At 37.9% G+C, this 18,815-nt stretch overlaps 2 protein-coding genes across 2 annotated transcripts; both read left to right on the forward strand.

Moving 5' to 3' along the window:
• Positions 1 to 1,998: 1,998 nt before the first annotated feature.
• LOC137742905 (uncharacterized) lies at positions 1,999 to 5,048 on the forward strand. Its single transcript, XM_068482845.1, has 4 exons — positions 1,999 to 2,400; positions 2,968 to 3,423; positions 3,644 to 3,959; positions 4,830 to 5,048. Exons 1-4 carry the CDS (start codon positions 1,999 to 2,001, stop codon positions 4,964 to 4,966), a joined length of 1,311 nt encoding a protein of 436 aa, XP_068338946.1. The 3' UTR covers positions 4,967 to 5,048.
• Positions 5,049 to 11,740: 6,692 nt separating this feature from the next.
• Positions 11,741 to 17,197, forward strand: LOC137742004 (EH domain-containing protein 1). The gene is made up of 16 exons (XM_068481732.1): positions 11,741 to 11,943; positions 12,084 to 12,163; positions 12,665 to 12,733; positions 12,830 to 12,887; positions 13,068 to 13,126; positions 13,247 to 13,289; positions 13,370 to 13,431; positions 13,919 to 14,032; positions 14,192 to 14,294; positions 14,396 to 14,445; positions 15,313 to 15,441; positions 15,524 to 15,775; positions 15,892 to 15,971; positions 16,095 to 16,221; positions 16,400 to 16,543; positions 16,618 to 17,197. The coding sequence occupies exons 1-16, from the start codon at positions 11,859 to 11,861 to the stop codon at positions 16,804 to 16,806; spliced, it is 1,644 nt and encodes a 547-aa protein (XP_068337833.1). The 5' UTR covers positions 11,741 to 11,858; the 3' UTR covers positions 16,807 to 17,197.
• Positions 17,198 to 18,815: the final 1,618 nt, after the last annotated feature.

The raw sequence follows: 18,815 nt of genomic DNA on the forward strand, positions 1-18,815 counted from the left end.
TTAGGCGGCGATAGACCCTACCTTCCCCTACCATGCTTCCCCAAGAACCCTTTTTCAGGATTCGGCAGGCCCGTAAAAAAGGATTGGGGTACTTCCCACCAAAAACCAAGGAAGGTAGCAGCAGGTAGCCCTACGTCCGTAGTCATAGCATGGGGGAGGGGTTCCTTAATCTGCACTAAAACCAATAAAAATGTTTCCCAGATTGATATATGAAGCTAAATCGAGACCGAGATAGAGATAGGGATGCTCGTTGGCTTTTCGAGACAAATCATAGGAATGGTGCTAATTCGCATGTTCCTTTTGGTCTTGTTTGGTTTCGAGGGCCTCCTCATCCCTTACTCGTTTTTTGAAAGTATTCATCTTGGATTTTTGTTTCCGTACACCCATTATAGAGGCTCTATTACAGAAAAGAAAGGGACGTGCCCTGTTGACCAACTGAAGAACATCCTTATAAAAGAATGAATGGGAAGCAGGCTCGGCCTATATTGCTAGAGTTATCTTTCTTCACCCCCTTCCCCCCCTCGCCGCCGCCGCCACATACTGCATGCTCTGCTCCCAAAATGCAGTGAGACTTGCGAGGGGTTGGTTGGTCTGCAAAATCATGGGAAAGGCAAGCTAAGAGAAATAAAATAATATACTGGTGTTACCATATAATCTTATGAATCACTCGCAACACATTTTCTATGTCTCCTCCGTCTACAAGGTGAATAACTTAGCTTACAGCACTTCGTGTTGGCCACCACACCGGTTGGCTGGTACATTGGCCTTACCCTAATAGGACCGAGATGAGAAGTATGACCCTTCGATTGGAAAGCCCCATATCTGACACATGGAGTGTGGCATTTACTTTTATAAAGTCCGTATAACTTCTAAAAAAAAAAAGATTCATTCTTAATGAATAAAGTACCATACAAAGAGTGCATTGCCCCCTTGAGTGAAGAAGAGAATGGCTTTGTATAGAAACCCTTGAGCCGAGTTCGTCGCTCCACTAGGCTCACCATTATTTCATTCTATTTATGGATTCAAGCTCAAAGGAACATATACATGGAGCTATGTCAACTTGCGTACATCTTGTTGACAAAATGATCAAGTATACCACACCACGTCTATAACAGTAAAAATGAAACCAACAGTATAAAAAAGAAAAAAGTTTCGAAAACTGACAATATGAAGTGAAAGAGGCTTGCAAATTTTACAATGTCCTTTATAGACAAAATTTCGCCTCTATTCGGATGCTTGGAGTCGTTTAGGCTCTGTCCACCAGAACCACTCTATCAATCCAAATTCTTAGCACCAGGAACTTGAATCTGGTGAACGTACAAGTATCTCTCTCAAGAAAAATATATTATAGTGATAGAGAAAAGATGAGGTTTTTCGTTGTTATGTTTTGTGTCGTTTTTGTTAAAGGATGAAAACCAAACATGTTTAATTTGAACTCGCCTGAGCCGAAGGCCATTTTTGACGTTTAATATATAGCTAGGCCCAAGTCCCGAACTTCTCTATGTGTAATCCAATTTACTAAATCTTATTCACATAGGGAATTGTTAGGGAATTGTTATTAACACTTCAAAAATCTCATTTTACACTCCAAATTTTTTATATTAGGAAAGAAAAATACACTTGTGAGGAGTGTAGAATGAGATTTTTGGAGTACCAATAACACTTCCCATTCACATAATCTTATAAATTAGTGTTGGAAAACCTTCTTTAATCAATGGGGGACAAAAGAACTAGGTTTAATTTCATTCAAACTTACAACAAAGACATTCTAAAGAAAAATCGCACATCACCTGACCTTGTGCAATATATAATCCACAATGGGTCGTTCCACAACATCATATCACTCACAAAACACAAACCTATTGTTTCCACATTTCTCTGCAAACACTTTCTAAATATAACTCAAAACTCCCAAGCCAATCATGTTCTTCTTAAACTGGAAACCAAATTCAACCCTAAAAACAAAATTCATCAAACCCCGATATGAGAAACGAAGTCATGGAGGGCTTGTTAAACCCGAACAACAAGACAAGCGCAGGGCTAGGACGCTGTGTTTCACACGTACAAGACGAACTGAAGAGCTTTAGATCGTACGTACGATGGATGTGTGTGGACCAATCTAATGCATGGAGGGCATGCATTTCTTGGTCCATATTCATCTTGTTTGCAATCGTTGTTCCTGCCATTTCCCACTTTGTGTTCACATGTGCATCATGCGATGGCAAGCACAAGAGACCTTATGATGGTGTAGTGCAATTGTCTTTGAGTAGCGTCGCAACGGTATCGTTTCTGTGCCTGTCATGGTTTGTGAGGAAGTTTGGGCTCCGGAGGTTCTTGTTTTTCGATAAGCTTTATAATGAGAGCGAGACGGTCAGGAGGGAATACACACAACAGCTCAATGTGAGTTATTTAATTAATTCAAAATTTCCATTGATTTTTGTTTTCTAATGGGTATTAATTTTTTTCACAATTTGTTTTACTAATATGAATTGTGCTTAGAATGGAAATTAAGATTAGGGTTTAGTTTTTGAGAAGAAAATGATTAGATACAAAACCACCCAATCTGAAAAGCAGTATATCAATAGAAACTATGTAGAAATTCATCACCATAATAATTAAGGAACCCTAAGAAAACTAACCCTTGCATCGAAAGACACCAAAAGTTAACATTATGAAACTATAGAATTTGATTCAATGTAAAACAATGAGTAGAAATTAAACTAATAAGCGGGGTTAGGGCGAAACCAGGCTTTTACATAGATGTGGACTGGGCAGACTCGATGAGTTCAGTTGAACATAGAAGATACATGTCGTTGGGTTTCTGTAAAATGTAAATAGCTCTATTAACATTTTTTTTTTTCACTACGCGAAAAGTAGACTACAAGGTAGGTACGTAATTGTAGGTAGGTACGTAATTGTATCTTCTTTCTTTGTTTCTCAAAGTCACACATATATTGTTCCTTGTAGAGATCATTGAAGATTCTGTGCATCTTTGTAATGCCATGCTTTGCCGCGGAGAGTGTATATAAGATTTGGTGGTACGCATCTAGAGCCTCGCAAATGCCTTTTCTGGGCAATGTTTACGTAAGTGACATGGTAGCGTGTACGCTGGAGTTGTGCTCGTGGTTGTATCGTACAACTGTGTTTTTCCTCGTGTGCGTTCTGTTCCGTCTGATATGCTACCTCCAAATCCTACGGCTCCAAGACTTTGCCACTGTGTTCCAAGAGCAATCTGATGTCGGGTCAGTGTTGTCCGAGCACCTTAGGATCCGGAGGCACTTAACAATCATAAGTCATAGATACCGACGTTTCATCCTATGGTCATTGATCTTGGTCACGGGCAGCCAATTTTCCTTGTTGCTCATCACAACCAGGGCTAGTGCCACTGCCAATCTTGATGTTTATAGATCCGGTGAACTTGCGGTATGCCTTCTTTTCCAGTTTTCACGGGTTGATTTGTATAGCATCAGAATCCGTAGAGGATCCATTTTAATGTTTGTTCAGTTCCTTTTCAAGAAGAGAAAGGACTAATTTGGTTATGAGTGAGAGAGATGAAAATCAACTGGGTTACTTCCAGCCTCAGAGAATCATTTTATGAACAAAAACTAATCTCAGTGATGACGTTTTATTTTTTTGGGTACAGCTATGCTCCATAACTTTAGTCACTGGAGTCCTCATCTTACTGCGCAGTGCAACCAAAATCACACACAAGGCCCAAGCAGTCACATGCCTTGCTACAAAGTGGCATGTTTGCGCCACACTGGAGTCCTTTGATGCAAATGAAGGAGATTCTCCGCCGCCTGATGAGACCGGGAATGGCCGAGTGGTTTCTGGTGCCAGTAGTGACAGAGAATCAGACAGTGATTTGGCAAGTGATGATCAAGATGAACTGGAAAACGCCAAGTTTGTTCCATCATATGCATATAGTACAATCTCTTATCAAAAGAGACAAGCTCTAGGTAAGCCAGCCTAATTAAATAGCACATATCCATGTCATTAACAACTTTTATTCATTGATTAGTTTGCATTGATCAGAAATTATAGTAAAGAATGGAATCACAAGAATCCTCTAGATGATGGGATGGAGAAAATAATGTTTAATAGTTTACATAGAGATTTTGACCATGGAAGGGGCGTCGTTCTTGAATCAAGGTTCTAAAAATGCTAGGCGCTAGTCGGGCTGCAGCCTAGGGCCTAGCGGCTAGGCGGGGCCTAGGCGGGCGTGTGGACGGACTAGGTGGATTTAAGTAAATCTATCATATTTCGTGTAAATAAGTGTCTTTTTATACTTAGATTATATATAATTACATCATAAACTACAAAATAGAGTGATATATATATTATGAAGTATTGGAACATAATGAAAACATGGGGAACAAACATATAATGTCTGTTCATTTAAGTATTCAACAAGTCTATTACAATTTATTGAAAAAAATAAAATACAAAATGAAAGTTATCTATTTTTTGTCTAAGTGAGTCGCAACCTAGGTGGGTAACCTTGGATTTTAGCTTTCCCCCGATCAACCACCTAGTCTAGGCTGGCGCCTCAGCAGGTCTAAGTGCTATTTCTTAATTTTCAAACGTCCAAGCATTAATCGGGACGGTGGCTAGCCGCCTAGTGCCTAGGCGAAGATTTTTAGAACAGTGTCTTGAATAAAGAACAAACCGTCGATAAGTCTTAGATAATGTGTTGATGACATTTAGTTAACAAAATGCGGCAACATGTTATATATCGACACATGCATTTTTATTACCCCGCATGTTCTATGCACATTAGTTTTTGTATCGCTTAGTTTGATGATATTGAATATTGATTGTTGTTGCAGTGACATATCTGGAGAATAATAGAGCTGGTATTACTATATACGGATTTACATTGGACAGGAGTACACTCCACACCATATTTATGCTTGAGCTATCATTGATTCTTTGGTTGTTGGGTAAAACAGTTGGAATTTCTTGAGACAATAGTCCAACAGCGACTGTGTAGGATTGTGTATTATTGCAACCCAATGGAGTTTTGGAAAAATATAGGGTTTTGGAATTTGGAGGGTGCATTTAGGAGATGTATATATTTGGTCTCATATAATATTTCCATTAGTTTTCACTACTATATTTAAATCTCCCCTTATAGTTGTTCTCTTACTTCTCTTTAATTTGTACGTCGTAATTATAATTGTATTGTAATAGTGAGGAAAACAAGTCAGGGTGGAGTAAATGAATGACTAGCTAGGAGGAAGTAGATTAGAAGAGAGAAGCCACCAGGAAATTGAGAGCCTCCATCAAGAGAAATTATGTCGAACGTGGACCAGACTACGCATGTCTTTTTTAGTCGTTCGTCTCCTTGTAAAAGTGAAGGACAATTTTTTTTATCCTTAGTTGAGAAAATTGGAAAAATAGCAATGTAATATCAAATAGAAACTTTCACGAACTATTTCGCATTGAGCTGTGCATCGTGGATTCATGTAGTTACAAGCTTATCATGTAGAAGAACTTTTCAAGCTTTGTATTGACAAAAGTATTAATTCTGCCGTGAGGTTTAGAGAGAAAGCTCCTCCTTTTCTCTAGAAACTCACTTTCCCTTGCCTCACTCACCACCGCCGACCCCGTTGCCTGTTTGAGAGTCGGTGACATGATATTCCGACGTTCATCGTGTTGAAATGAATGAATCTTAGATTGTTTTTAATGCTAACAGAAGTCGAAGGAGAAGATAATGAGAATAAAGAAGGGTTTCTTCACACACTCTGCAAGTCTTAGAGGTGCATTTTCTTTTTAGATATATATGAGCACTCACTCTCTCACACAAGTCGTGAGATGAGGAATAAAACAGTAATTGTGACTGTTGGATCCATTCACACTCCTAGCTTAGATCACAGCCACACATCTATTTTGTAATAACAAAGAAAGAATCCACATGGCTCTCATGGCCTTTACAAACCAAAACTTTACACTTGGTAATTAATCACAAGTGGATACACCAATTTAATCATAAACAGACTTATTCCAAAATTAGCTCACAACTTATAATTCAACACTCCCTTTTAAGTTTTGAGCTGATTTCACACCAAGCAAATCTCTGAGATAGTTGAACCGATCCTTGGTTAGAGCCTTAGTAAAGATGTCTGCAACTTGTTCATTAGTTGGGCAATACAGTAGATCAATTACTCCTTCTTGTAGTGCATCCTTAATGAAATGATACCTTCTGTCGATATGCTTGGTTTTCTGATGGAACACTGGATTCTTGGTGATTGCAATTGCTGCTGTATTATCACAGTACATTGGTGTTGCTTCAGTTTGTAACTCACCAAAGTCTGCAAGAACAAACCTAAGCCAAATGGCTTGAGCAGTTGCCTCAGAAGCACTAATATACTCAGCTTCTGCAGTGGAGAGAGCTACACAGTTTTGTTTTACTGAAGCCCATGAGAACACACCGCTGCCAAAGGAGAAAGCATATCCAGAGGTGCTTTTGCTGTCATCAATGGATCCTCCCCAATCACTGTCACAAAAACCAATTAACATTTCTTTCTTTCCCTTCACATACTCCAAACCGTAATCCAGAGTACCTTTAATGTATCTCAACACTCTTTTTGCAGTACCAAGATGTTTATTTGTGGGACAGTGCATGAATCGTGCAAGGAGACTGGTAGCATACATTATATCTGGTCGAGTAGCTGTAAGATATAGCAAGCTTCCTACAATTCTTCTATATTGTTCCTCACTTGCTGGTCCACTGCCATCATTTTTTCCTAGCTTGTCTGATAAAACAAGAGGTGTAGCAGTAGATTTGGACTCACTTAAACCAAATTTGTTCAACAGAGAATCATCATACTTTCTTTGGTGTATAAAGATGCTAGAGTGAGTTTGAATAATTCCCATGCCAAGGAAATGATGAAGAAGACCCAAATCAGTCATTTCATACTTGATCATCATATCCTCCTTGAATTCCTTTAACATCACAATGCTATTTCCAGTGTACACTATGTCATCTACATAGATTGAAACAATCAGAATCTCATCTCCCCTTGCTTTGATGTAGAGAGTTGCCTCACTTAGACTTTTCATGAAACCACACTGTGAAAAATAGGTATCAATCTCTCCATACCAGGCTCTGGGTGCCTGTTTGAGACCATAGAGAGCTTTATGGAGTTTGTATACTTTATCTTCTTTTCCCGTGATAACAAATCCATCAGGTTGCTCTACATATACTTCCTCTTCCAGAACACCATTCAGAAAAGCGGATTTGACATCGAGTTGATAGAGTTTCCAACTCTTTTGTGCAGCCAAAGCAATGAGAGTTCGGATTGTATCCAACCTAGCAACCGGAGCAAATGTCTCATTGTAGTCTATTCCTGGTTTCTGAGCATATCCTTTTGCAACAAGCCTTGCCTTATTCTTTTGCACAGTTCCATCAAGGTTGAGTTTGGTTTTAAACACCCATTTAACTCCAATTATAGGCTTGTCAGATGGTCGATCTACTAGTTCCCAAGTTGCATTTTTCTCAATCATGGAAAGCTCATCTTTCATAGCTTTCATCCAAGATTCATCTTCTGCAGCATCTTCATACTTCTCAGGTTCCATAATGCACAGGTTGCATTGAGCAAGTACATCACTCAGATTTCTCCATTTTAATGGAGTATGATCAATCGCTTGTGAATCTCTTGTACTTTCACATGATCTACTAGAGGATTCAGTAGATTGGACTTGAGGAGTAACCGGTGCATTATCAGTATCACTTGGTATTTCTGTCAAACTTCTAGATGGCAAAGTATTAGAGGCTGGGGTCTCAACCTCTGTGAATGCACTGCTTGGTGACTCACCAGACTGCCCTCCATAATTGAACATAGACACATGTTTCTCTGTGCTTTCCTGCCAATTCCAACTTGAATCTTCATCAAACACAACGTCTCTTGACAGTATTACCCTTTTAGAAAGTGGATCAAAGACCCTATAACCTTTCTCACACTTTGCATAGCCAATAAAAACTCCCTTTAGACTCTTAGCTTCTAATTTGTGCCTTAATTCAGCTGGGGTATGAACATAACAAACTGAGCCAAAAATCTTCAAATGTGCAATACCCGGTTTCCTTCCACTGTAAGCTTCAAAGGGGGTTATGTTATCAAGAGACCTGGTAGGACATCGATTCAGAATGTACACTGCAGTATGCACAGCTTCTGCCCACATATAATAGGGCATTCCTTTATCGTGTAGCATAGACTTGGCCATTTCAACCACGGTTCTGTTTTTCCTTTCCACCACTCCATTTTGCTGTGGAGTGTATGCAAGAGAAAGTTGCCTTTGAATGCCTTCTGTATCACAGAACTGATTGAACTCAGTAGACAAGAACTCCCCTCCTCTGTCACTCCTCAGACATTTCACCCTTAAACCAGTTTGTAACTCAGTCATTGCTTTGAATTTCTTGAAGCAGGAGAAGGCCTCAGATTTATATTTAAGAAAGTATACCCAGATCATTCGTGTTGCATCATCCACAAGCAACATAAAGTATTTGTTTCCTCCAGTGGATTCATTTCTCATTGGTCCACATAGATCAACATGGATCAATTCGAGTGAAGCACCAGCTCTTTATGCTTGACCACTAGGGAAACTTTCTCTGTGCTGTTTACCATATTGACAACCTTCACAGACTCTATCATGCTCTTCTAGATCTGGTAATCCATGAACCATGTCTTTTTCCTTCAATTGTTTGATTCCACCAAAGTTCAGGTGGCCAAGTCTTCTGTGCCAAGTCCGGGCACAGTTAGCAAAACTGAGCTTCAACACAAGTTGCTTTTCAGGACTTAGAGATAGGGGATAACATCTGTTTCCTCTCATCTTCACACTGATAATTTGACATTCCAGAGAAGGGCCATCAAAGACAGTACACATACCTCCACCAAACGCAAGATAATATCCGTGCTCATCCATTTGTCCTACACTAAGTAGATTCTCCTTTAAACCAGGTAAGTACATGACTTCTCTGATATATTTCTTCCCTCTGTTAGTTTCAATTTCCAGTGATCCCATTCCTGCCACATTCACTAACACTCCAGTTGGCATTTGAACTTTCCCTGCAACATTAGTCTTCACATCAACAAGAAGATCAACATTTCCTGTCATATGGTTGCTGTAGCCACTATCAATATACCATTCTCCATTAATCTTTGTTTTAGCAACAACACAATTTGCATAAAATAGATTTCCAGACACCTCCATTTGATTTGCACAGTTAGCTTTCTGAACAGCTTTTCCAACAGTACATTCTTTTGCCCAGTGCCCAAATCTGTCACAGTTATAGCACTTAGATTTTCCCTTATATCGACATTCACCATAATGAAATTTAGAGCATACTTTGCACTGAGGTTTTGTACCCTCTTGACCCATGTTTTGAAAAGAAGTACTATTCTGTGCAACATTAAGATTTGGCTTTTGTTGAAACTTGGGTTTTGAATCCCACTTCCTGCCTTTCTGATTATAATTTCTCTGTGACTTAAATGTGTTTGACTGAGCATACCCTCGATTCTGTCCTTTTGAATTAACAGTAAGAGAAGAGAATGCTCTCTCAGTTGCATCAGAGGAGTACAAATCAAACCTCTGCTCTTGACTCTTCAAAATGGCTATTACTTCTTGTAGCTCAACAGATTCTAAACATTTGGTGTTTTCTATCACTAAACATATCGGATCATACATTTTAGTGAGACTAATTAACACCTTCTGAACTAACCTCTCATTCAAAAGGATTTCACCAAACGTCTTCATTTGATTTATCAGATCATTCAAGCGAGTTAAATACCCAGACAAGGATTCATCATCACGCATTCTAGTGTATTCAAATTCTCTTCTAAGATTTTGAAGTTTCACAGATCTTACCTGATCTCCACCATGATATTTGCCATATAACAGATCCCAGGCCACTTTTGCCGAGTCTGCATTTGCGATTCGGGGGCAGATCTGATCGGAGACAGCATTTTGGATTATGCCGAGGGCTTTTGCATCTTTCATGAAGATTGCAGCCATTTTCTCATCATCGTCACCATCATAATCAGATTTTTCATCTGTCTTCACCTTCTTCTTCTTCGAGTCGGGAGTCGTAATCCCTTTCTCCACCATACTCCATAGCCCATGCGACTTGAAGATAGTGACCATTTTAATCCTCCAGAACTCATAGTTCTCACCGGAGAAAATTGGAGTCCTTACTTCAGCACTTCCAGATCCAGCCATCGCAAGCTTGTGTGAACCCAGAAAACACAACGCTAGTGATGCTTCAATTTACAGTGCACGCCCAGTTTTTAATCGGAACTTGGCTCTGAGGCCATGTTGAAATGAATGAATCTTAGATTGTTTTTAATGCTAACAGAAGTCGAAGGAGAAGATAATGAGAATAAAGAAGGGTTTCTTCACACACTCTGCAAGTCTCAGAGGTGCATTTTCTTTTTAGATATATATGAGCACTCACTCTCTCACACAAGTCGTGAGATGAGGAATAAAACAGTAATTGTGACTGTTGGATCCATTCACACTCCTAGCTTAGATCACAGCCACACATCTATTTTGTAATAACAAAGAAAGAATCCACATGGCTCTCATGGCCTTTACAAACCAAAACTTTACACTTGGTAATTAATCACAAGTGGATACACCAATTTAATCATAAACAGACTTATTCCAAAATTAGCTCACAACTTATAATTCAACACATCGCCGCTCCCTTTCTACAATTTTGCTTTTTCTGCCCATCTCCTCATCTCCTCCACCCTCTCTCCAAGCCCTAATTTCAATTTCCAAATGCCTACCCACCAACCCCATTCCCCATCCCCAACGTAACGCCTCTCACAAGACCCATCTATCCCTACTCACTGCCGAATTGGCATGTCAACAAAATTAGGCGAAGTGTGGTACCCAACTCTCGTCATAACAAGCGTGTTTTACTTCATCTGATCTCCCATGGAAATGTGGTTGTGGATGGTGCAGCTCTTGATGACTTTATTTGGCTTTCAGATTTACTTTTTGCATCTTTCTTTGGAAATTAGGGTTTCTTTTTTGTTATGGTTTGTTGTCTAATTTTTCTAGGACTAAGTTTTAACGGCCTCCCTCTTTGTTTTAGGTTGTCTCTCTCCTTTTACTTGGGTTATTTGGGTCATTTTACTCTTTTGTGTTTGCTTTGTTTATATAAGACTATATACACGATCGTTAATGAAATTAATTATTTTTTACCAATAAAAATGCTTGTTATTGACAATGGCTTGAAGATTACACTCATAAATGTTTGTTAACTCATTTTTACCACATGAATTTTTCTTTCCTGCTGCAAACTGTATATAGTCATGTGTCCATCTGCGAAATGATCATATAGATTTGTCATTTTCTTTCCTGGATCTCTATTACGAGAGTCTTGTAATTAGTTCATTGTGCTTTCTGGCCGGCTTCCACTAATACGAATAATAGAAAAAGACATTTAGTAGCAGAATTTTGCTGTTGCAAGGTTTGGATGTTACACCTTGACATCAAGTAGTCACCATTTCCATTACATTCGCAATTAGTCACATTGACAAGTAACTTTCCAATTATTTCGCGTGCCACTTGTGATACACACAACTACGAAAACGAAACAGATGCGTCGCCGTTTCAGGCCTTGACTTCCTAATGACCCCCGATTAACGTAAAACGTCCCGTCATGCCAGCTCATCAAAACGACGCGTGCGAAACAAGATTTAACGCCTTTACGTCTTTAAGGAGCAGGACACCCTGGGGGAAAGAGAAACAAAAACAAACCCATCAAAGAGCGTCTCCGTTTTTAAAAAGTTTGGAAAATTTAAATCTTGAAAATTCGATCAGATTCTTTCTCTCTCGGGTTACGATTTATGGAAATTTCTTCAGTTCCGATCACTTCGTGCTCCAAGGAGCATCAGAAAATCTACCAGGAATGGTTTCGATTCGCTGATTCAGGTGCGCGCTTACATTTTACACTGTCAGTCTGTCAACACGCATTTTCCAGGAAAATTTCTTGGTTTTCTGTTTGGTTCCCGAGAAAATTGAGCAACTGTAATTGAGTTTTATTTATTTTTTTTTCCTGTGGTTTTGTTCAGACAGTGATGGCCGCATTACCGGGGGCGATGCGATAAAGTTCTTCGGCATGTCCAATCTGAATCGGCAGGATCTCAAGCAGGTTAATTTGCGGTTTATTTTGTTTATCTGATATTTTCTTTTATCAAATTAGTGCGTCTCGTTTTCATTCGTTTGTCGTTTTTGCTGTAATTCCATACTATTAGTATTTGGTGAATTTGTTTTTGATGTAGAGGTTAGTGTATGCTCAGTTAATGTGTAATCGAATCATTTCAGAAATACATTTTGTTAGGATTGAGGGCTTGTATTTCCGTTGAGCAATGCGGATTTATTGTGACGCGTAATACGCGAGTAGAGCCATTGAAGTTGGCATCTGATTTTGCAGATTGGGTTACTTTGATTAATTCAAGCTTAAGATTATTATCTATGCCAAACATCACAATGCATTTGTAGCAAAGCCCCTTTCTTTTTTATACTTTGGTTAAACTTTGTTGCTTGAATTGGGTTTACAATACATTTGTCAAATATAAGTTTTTTGGTGGCTTCCAGCCTGCTTTATAGAGGTTTTTTTATTTTTTTTATTAAGTTTGTTCCTTTTATTAAGGTTTGGGCCGTTGCCGATTCAAAGAGGCAGGGATATCTTGGTTTTAATGAGTTCATTGCCGCTATGCAGGTTATTTTATAAACTGTTATTTTTCTTTTCCATATATAACAAAAATCAATATTGGATTGATAGGAATCTGACATGTTGTTAGTGTTTTGTTTCTAGCTAGTTTCTCTTGCACAAGCTGGACATGATATTACACACGGTTTACAGAATAGCAATGGTGGGTTTCGTTTGTTTAACTTTGTGTTGGAATGCATGCTTGGTAGATACTCATGTATAAGTTGGCGACTTGTAATACCTGCTTCTTCATAAATATGAATAGCGCACAAATATTTTTTATTTATTTATTAATTTTAATTTCTTGTTTAGCACACATGTAACTTAAACTTTGAATTTTCAGTGGACTTGGAAGGTCTGAAGCCTCCTGTTATGGAGGGTTTGGATGCATTATTATCAGCGGTAGATATGCTTTTTAAACCTTTCTTATTTGTGTTACTCATTGTTATGGATTTATTTATTTATAATTAATTCATTGTATATGGCTGAAGCAATTTGATTTCGTTTACTTAATTTATTCAGAAGAAAAAGCATACGCACAAGTCAAATGAAAACGAAGTAAATGGTGAGGAGTTTCTCTAACTATGAGATGTGTACTGCTAATTTTGGTTTTGGCTGTCTATTTACGTATAATCTGTGACGCAGGAACTGCTGTGGTGCAACAATCATCTTCCGCGCTTTGGTTTTCTTCAAAATCAGCAAAAAAGGTATATGTTGTTTCTTATTTTTGGAGGCAATTGCCCTTTTGCTTTCACGGTATTCAGAAAAAATGATTTATCCTAAAATTGTTTCTATTGGATACGAACTTGAATTTTCTTATTTGGATAAGTTGAGTTTATTTTTTCATTTTTCGTGAGAAATTTATGATAGTATTGCATTTCAGTCTCTCCGAGTTGTTATACATCAAGTTGATTGCAAAATACTTATGTTTTTACTAGTTAAGTTTATGAAGGTCATGCGAAAGCTTTGAGTCAATTAAGACTCAGCGTCCACAAGAAAGGCTAGAAGAGGCCATTTTACATAGTGAAAAAAATGGAGAGAGAACCTTGCATACGTCAGTTTTAGGTTTTTTATGTGTGATATGTCAGAGTTGATTATAAATTTTCCTGTGATGAAATTTGCAATACTGTTGTGTAGACATGAGTTGTGCACTCCGTTTAATACCTTATACAAAAATCTTTGGCATATTTCTAGGTACCGCTTTCTTCTGTAACATCAATTATTGATGGGTTGAAGAGACTGTATGTTCAGAAGCTGAAGCCATTAGAAGTTACTTACAAGTTCAACGATTTTGTGTCCCCCTTACTGGTGAGTGAGAATTATTCCTTGCTTGTAGTTCTTTCATCAGATTTAATGCCCAATCCCTCGTAGTTTTATTTCATTTTTTTTTATTGGATCTTCTCAAACATATATCTAATTGTGGCATGCTATAGTTATCAATTGATATTTATTTGCTTTATTCTGCAGGCAAATAGTGATTTTGATGCCAAACCCATGGTTATGCTTTTGGGTCAATACTCCACTGGGAAAACAACATTCATTAAACATTTGCTTAAAAGTAGTTATCCAGGCAAGTTATCCTCTGGGAAAGTGTATCTTTATGTAATTGTTTGTCTTGCACAGAAAGTGTGTTCATCTATTTCATCCCTTATCTTATTTCACTTTTGACAGGAGCTCACATTGGTCCTGAGCCTACAACCGATAGATTTGTTGTTGTTATGGTAATTGCCAATTTATCTTCTTTTATGTTGTCATTAAGACAGTTTTGAATTGCTTAGCAATTAAAAGTTAAACTAAATGTTTTATATGGTTGCATGCAAGTTAAAAAGCCATATATTTAGGCTGTACAGGGACTCAGTAAGAAGGTAGAAACTAAGAGCCTGTTGGTTATCCTTCTTGGATCCAATTTTTTATTTTCAAAAATGACAAATGTAGCTAAATTACTTGATATTCATTAGTTTCAAAAACAAAAAGTTGGATTCAAGAAGGATACCAAAAGTCCCTAAACTTCTTAAACAGATAGCCATCCATGGCTTGCCTTAAATTTTTGTGCTTTGAATTTAAAGAAACTTTTTCTTTATGTTTATGTGTCACCCTTTTTGGTAATTTTCAGTAGGGGTATATATCCTTTAACATTTCATTAAAACTAGGGTGCATTGGCCCTTTTGACAATGTAATCTTGCGTTTTGTTCTATATATTAGAGACTGTTGTATTTTAAATTTCAATAGAGAAAAGACAGTTGTATTTTGTCTGGTTTCTATTGGTTGAGCAGTGTGGCAGAATGCCAAGGGTATGGAATTGGAAGGCAGATTGCAGAGCAGTGTGGCAGAATGCCAAGGGTATGGATAGGGTACTAAGCTTATTATTAGCCTAGTTCTAGGAATTTGGAGAGAAACTGAGGGACATTTTGTGTTTCTGGCCATTGTCAATAAAACAATATTTCACTTGTTACCCATATATACTCTGTTGGTTTTCGTAGATATTAAACTTTTCCACATTTCATTTGCAGTATTGTCTTTTGTTTTTTGTTTTCTGTTAACGTTTCTGAAATTAATATTGTTTACTAGTTAATTCTTCTTGCATGTAGTCTGGACCTGATGAAAGAAGTGTTCCTGGGAATACTATTGCCGTCCAAGCTGACATGCCATTTAGCGGTCTCACAACCTTTGGAACAGCATTCTTGTCAAAGTTTGAGTGTTCTCAAATGCCACATTCTGTGAGTTATCTTTTAGAATCACCTTGAAATTCTCTGAATTGCCCTTTGAAACACCTAAAGCTTACACATTTTCATATCCAAGCTGCTAGAACACATTACATTTGTGGATACTCCTGGAGTTTTATCTGGAGAGAAGCAACGGACGCAACGAGCCTACGATTTTACTGGGGTAACTTCGTGGTTTGCTGCAAAGTGTGACCTCATTCTACTTCTGTTTGATCCTCACAAACTTGATGTCAGTGATGAGTTCAAGCGCGTTATTTCATCTTTACATGGCCATGACGATAAAATTCGTGTTGTTCTGAACAAGGCAGATCAAATTGATACCCAACAAGTAAGCATAGGCAATACATGGATCTCTTTGATTATTATCCTTGTACATATTTTTGTGGGAACTTAATTAGGTCAGTGGATGCTGCGCTCAAGTCATTTTTCATTCTTGGTATGCAGTTGATGAGGGTTTATGGAGCATTGATGTGGTCACTTGGGAAGGTTCTTAATACTCCTGAGGTCATGCGAGTTTATATCGGGTAGCCTCTCCATCCTTGCATTCATTAACTCCTTGGAAGTAAATCCTGTAGTTGCAAATATATTCCAATGTTCCTTGCAAATACCTTGGTTCGATGGTTGCAAGCTAATTTTCTCTTTTGCAGCTCCTTCAATGACAAACCTGTAAATGAGGCTGCTACGGGTCCAGTTGGGAAAGAACTCTTTGAAAAGGAACAGGAGGATCTTCTTGCTGATTTAAAGGATATTCCAAAGAAGGCTTGCGATCGCAGAGTGAGTTTGTTAGATTTACGTATCTTTACCAAGTTGCTCTCTGGTTTTATTTGCAAACTTGCAAGCTTTATGTAGAGGTGATATTAGGTTTGGGCCCCTTATTTATTTCTTGTTAGAAACTGAATGTTTCTTGCAGATTCATATGGAATGGAATTTTGATGACCTTTGTTTTTCGCAGATCAATGAATTTGTGAAGCGTGCCAGAGCTGCCAAGATACATGCTTACATAATTAGCCATTTAAAGAAGGAGATGCCTGCCATATTGGGGAAAGCTAAGGCTCAACAGAGGCTTATTGATAATTTGGAAGATGAATTTAAAAAGGTACTATTCCCTCCCTCCCCCCCTTCATATGCGCACTCTACTCTATAATGCTCACACTTTGACGTACCATACAGGTTCAGAGGGAGCATCATCTGCCTCCAGGGGATTTCCCAGACGTAGACCACTTCAGGGACATCTTGAGTGGTTACAGCATTGACAATTTCGAGAAGTTAAAGCCTAAGATGATAGATGCCATCGATGAAATGCTGGGTTATGATATCCCAGAACTCTTGAAGAATTTCAGAAATCCATACGACCAATAGGTAAAAACAGTTCTGAGAAGTCTCATGAACTATGGTGGCTTTGAGGTGCACATGTTGATGGAGCATTGCTCGTCTTGAGTATCCTAGTGTTTGTTGTAGCATAATATGGTTTCAACTCGTATTACAGTTTTTTCGGCATTTAGATAGTGCCAATCGCTATAGAAGGTTTCGCAAGCGGGCTCCTTATTTGTAATGTTAATGTTGTTGGGGAATGATTTAGGACCAAGAGCAGGCGATTGTCAAAGTGCCTAAACGATCGAAAGTGAATGAAGGTTTTATGTACGCTATTATTCCCTGAGAGGTTTGCTAAATCTATTGTCACAGTTGCGGATTTGTGTTTGTTGAATTCTTTGTCCAATTGTAGTTTCATGAAGCAACCATGAATTCATCATCATATTCCTGTTCTACGTAGATTATCTGATAACAAACTTCATTTGCTAATATCATTGCTCTCTGCCACTGCGGAGTTGTTTAATCTCTCTCTAAAAGCCTGGAACTTGAAACCCTCTCTCCACTTCTGCAAACTCATCTTGATCTTTCAGTCGGATGTTATTTTCATCCTACAGAGTCCTGACCTCTTGGGTTACTATCTGCCTAACAAGGGTTTACCAAGCCCTTTCAAGTGCAGGAGTTTTATTCCGGTGTTTGATCTCTACGGTACCATGGAAATGGAGGCAATTTGGGGGAGAGAGCCCAATTTAGAGCTCCAAAAAATCTTCGGGACTTTATAACATAATCTCTTCCAATGACAGGCTAGTTACCTTTGACTATATATGGGACTATATACATTTATTTATGTAATAATTTGATTACGAGATAAAAAAAATTTGTGTAAACTATTCTTAAGTTGATTTTTAAACGTGTTGTCTTTATATGAGGCTAAAAAAATTCAAATTCTGACAAAATTAGATTTCATCACTTGAACCGTTGGATTACGGGTTGGTTTGGTATTGCTGTGCTTTGAAAAAAAAGCTGATTCTGCTGTGCTGTGAGAATAAGCGGCTGTGAAATAAAGCAGCAGAGTGTTTGGTAAACTTTTTTGTAAAAATGCTTTTGAAAAAAAAAAAACAGTATTATAATGTTTGGTAAACTTTTATGTAAAACGGATGTGAAAAAAAGCTAGTTTTTCAAAGCTAGGTTTTGCAGCTTCTTGTTTTTGGCTTTTTTTCACCCAAAACTGTGAAAAAAAGCTGAAGCTGAATGTTTACCAAACACAAAAACAGCTCCCAGCTTTTTTTTATACCAGTTTTTTTCAGAATCACCTTAGTACCAAACCAGGTCTACGTTCTCTTATCTTAATCTTATCCATTGGTTTGTTTCTTTGAAATTAAACAAGATAAGATTTCATCTCATAACTAAATTGTAATGCCCTTGCAATTTAGGTAAATTGTTTGTTTATGTTTTCGGTTTAGGTCTCTAAACTTCCAATGTCATTTTAATATGTAGTGTTTTAATTTAGAAAATAACAAAAGTAAACCCTTTTAGTAGAACATCTTACATCATTTTATGTCTTAAGCATTAAACATACAAATAAAATGGTGGAGGACATTTTGAACATAAATATGTAAAGAGAAAGAATTAAAAAATAAAGAATAAAAGGAGAGTATACGTGTATTCACTTGAGAGTGGCAAAATTTAGCTCACATGGGTAGCTACTTTTCTCATGGACCCAACTCATTTTTGGAGTTAGATGTAGCCTAATTTTTTGCTACCCAATGAAGAAAGTTGCTAGCCTAAGTGGTAGATCTAGCCTCATTTTCTGGTTAATTGGGAATAAAATTTCTCATTAGGGCTTTAAATGTAGTAACTTCATGAAGGATAAAACCTCCATTGGGCATGCTCCTAGAACCAGGCTAAGATCCATCTACAACAATGCTTGCTACAGTACGACCTTTCAAGTACGAGATCCCTATCCCGTTATTCTTCTGAAATGTAAAAAAAGGGACAACTGTTAGCAAGTTACGGTCCTTAATGTAGCAAGCATTTTGGGAGATGCTTTTAACGCCAAT

Source organism: Pyrus communis, chromosome 8 (assembly GCF_963583255.1).
Source record: "Pyrus communis chromosome 8, drPyrComm1.1, whole genome shotgun sequence".
Lineage (NCBI taxonomy): Eukaryota > Viridiplantae > Streptophyta > Magnoliopsida > Rosales > Rosaceae > Pyrus > Pyrus communis.

Excerpts from the sequence above, each read along its gene's own strand:
- LOC137742004 (XM_068481732.1), top strand. The coding sequence starts at position 11,859 with ATGGAAATTTCTTCAGTTCCGATCACTTCGTGCTCCAAGGAGCATCAG. Across the intron at positions 13,290-13,369 it reads AAATGAAAACGAAGTAAATG|GAACTGCTGTGGTGCAACAA; the intron begins GTGAGGAGTTTC and ends TCTGTGACGCAG. Across the intron at positions 16,222-16,399 it reads AGAAGGCTTGCGATCGCAGA|ATCAATGAATTTGTGAAGCG; the intron begins GTGAGTTTGTTA and ends TGTTTTTCGCAG.
- LOC137742905 (XM_068482845.1), top strand. The coding sequence starts at position 1,999 with ATGGAGGGCTTGTTAAACCCGAACAACAAGACAAGCGCAGGGCTAGGA. Across the intron at positions 3,424-3,643 it reads ATAGATCCGGTGAACTTGCG|CTATGCTCCATAACTTTAGT; the intron begins GTATGCCTTCTT and ends TTTTGGGTACAG. Across the intron at positions 3,960-4,829 it reads TCAAAAGAGACAAGCTCTAG|TGACATATCTGGAGAATAAT; the intron begins GTAAGCCAGCCT and ends TTGTTGTTGCAG.